This window comes from Hyperolius riggenbachi, chromosome 3 (genome assembly GCF_040937935.1).
Source record: "Hyperolius riggenbachi isolate aHypRig1 chromosome 3, aHypRig1.pri, whole genome shotgun sequence".
Classification (NCBI taxonomy): domain Eukaryota; kingdom Metazoa; phylum Chordata; class Amphibia; order Anura; family Hyperoliidae; genus Hyperolius; species Hyperolius riggenbachi.
In genome coordinates this window covers 19008560-19010793 of record NC_090648.1, presented here as the reverse complement: position 1 = coordinate 19010793, position 2234 = coordinate 19008560, and the positions used below count along the sequence as shown (strand labels likewise).

At 38.9% G+C, this 2234-nt stretch overlaps 1 protein-coding gene across 1 annotated transcript; it reads right to left on the bottom strand.

Annotated features, from left to right (window-relative positions):
* Window positions 1–253: 253 nt before the first annotated feature.
* Window positions 254–1222, bottom strand: LOC137561867 (olfactory receptor 10A7-like). The gene has a single exon (XM_068273220.1). It carries the CDS (start codon window positions 1220–1222, stop codon window positions 254–256), a length of 969 nt encoding a protein of 322 aa, XP_068129321.1.
* Between the last annotated feature and the right edge of the window lie 1012 nt (window positions 1223–2234).

Here is a 2234-nt window from a genome sequence, read left to right as displayed (position 1 = left end):
AATAATTTGCACTTTGTAAACCTTTTTTATAAAATAAATTATGGCTGCAGAGATGCCCTGAAGATTATTTTTATGTTTACCTTCCGTTAAAGTCAATGGGGCTCACCGCAAATTTCCTGCTCACAAAATTTGCAAACACATTTGCGAACGCAAAATAGTATGTTCAGCCATCACTTTTCTTGAACCTCCATACCTCCCTATACCCCTTTTCCCCAAAAAATCCAATACTTTCAGCTATAGATGAATGCATCAATCATGATGGTCTTATGTTTTCTTTTTTTGTTGCCAGTTGTAGATGAGTTCTTTCATTTGTATGAATTAATTTCAAAAAGGCAATCTGAATCTCTTTGTTCCTTAAGCTGTAAATAATTGGGTTTAACATTGGGGTCAGCACAGTGTATAGCAATGAAAGAAGTTTATGGACATCTAAAGGGTAATCTTTAGACAGGAAGAGATAGGCAACAACCAGAGTCCCGTAATAAATGGACACAACAGTTAAATGGGAGCTGCAAGTGTAGAAGGCTTTCTTTCTTCCAACGGTCACGGGGATTCTGAGTATTGCAATAAAGATTACAGTATAGGTAGCTGTGATGTACATTAAAGGACCAAAAGTTGCTGGAAGACCAACAATGAAGTTCTGAACCTCCACTAACGAGGTATCTGAGCAAGAGAGCTGTAGGAGAGGATTCAGATCACAGAAGAAGTGGTCAATCATGTTAGGACCACAGAAATCTAATTGGTATATTTGAATAACAATGGTCATCATAACACATAAAGGCAAAAACCAGGACCAGAAAACCATCAGGATACACTTGTTAAGGTTCATGATTGAAGAGTACCGCAATGGGTGGCATATGGCCACAAAACGATCGTAGGACATCACCGCAAGGAGGTAACATTCTGTTGCTGCCAAAGCTCCAAAAGCATAGAACTGTATTAAGCATCCAAAAAAGGGCACGGACACTTTCACCTTCAGGATGGTATTCAACATCAATGGCACAATAACAGTGGTCAGTAGAAGATCACATGAAGACAGGTTGCTCAGGAAGAAGAACATAGGAGAACTGAGACTTTGATTTATAGACACCAGGGAGATGATCAGGAGGTTACCTGATACGGTTACAATGTAGAGGAGGAGAAACCAAAGGAAGAGGACAATTCTGTAGTTATTAAGATTCTGAAATCCTAGAAGAATGAACTGGGTGACCAATGTGTGGTTCATTACCTGTGGTAGAAAATAAATCATGTGTGTGTTCCTAATCCTTTGTAACAAAATGAAAATCGCAACATTACTCAGAAATGCTTTTTATACTGTTTTTAAAAACATATAGCAACCCGCAGGCCTGATTCAACAACAGAAGTAAAACCTGGTACACACATCACATTTTGATTGGCCAGCCAACATATTTTGAATATTATGAACAGATTGTGTAGGGAATTTGTGTATACAGAGGCACCAGAAAGTAAAAAATATATGAAAAACAGTTTAAAATAGCGGGTACTGGTGGATTTACATTTATTACTGGTGCATTCAACATTTATTTCTTACATTTTGTGGGTCTGTCGCCCAATTCCTCAGGCAAAGCACAACAATGAGCAGCTGAATGAGTGTCAGGACGGGTATAGCTCCTCTGTCTATAACCGTCCTGACACTCATTCAGCCGCTCCTTGTTGTACTTTGCCTGAGGAAGTGGGCGACAGACCCGTAAAATGCGTTTCAGATGTTATTGGAGTAAGAACTAAATGTTGAATACATTTTAAAAATACATTATTGTGGTGTCATCTATGGGGAGGAAAGTCCACCAATACCCCTCATTTTAAACTGTTTTTAATATATTTTAAACTTTCTGGCACCTCTGTATACACAAATCATTGAATAGCCACCTGGTGGAGGGGTGTTTCTACCCTTTTTCTTCCTATCTATGGAGAACAATATCTTAGCCTGAGTGGGGACAGGATAATGGCTTCAATTCATCAAAGGGTGTTCGATAACAAAACCCCAGTCCTTAAAATACCGCATTCGGTATTTTACACTTCACTGTGCTAATTCATCAATATTTTCCCATGTGTGGTAGAGGTTCGTTAAGTTACCGAACTACTAGGCTTCAATTCATCAAAGGCTGTTCGATAACAGCAGAGTGGTGCAGAGCAGCTTGGAATGTCCCTGTGTTGTTACAAGCTGATAACAATAGAAGGCATCCAGACATCCCTTTAGATGTAAAGGTGTTATAGTT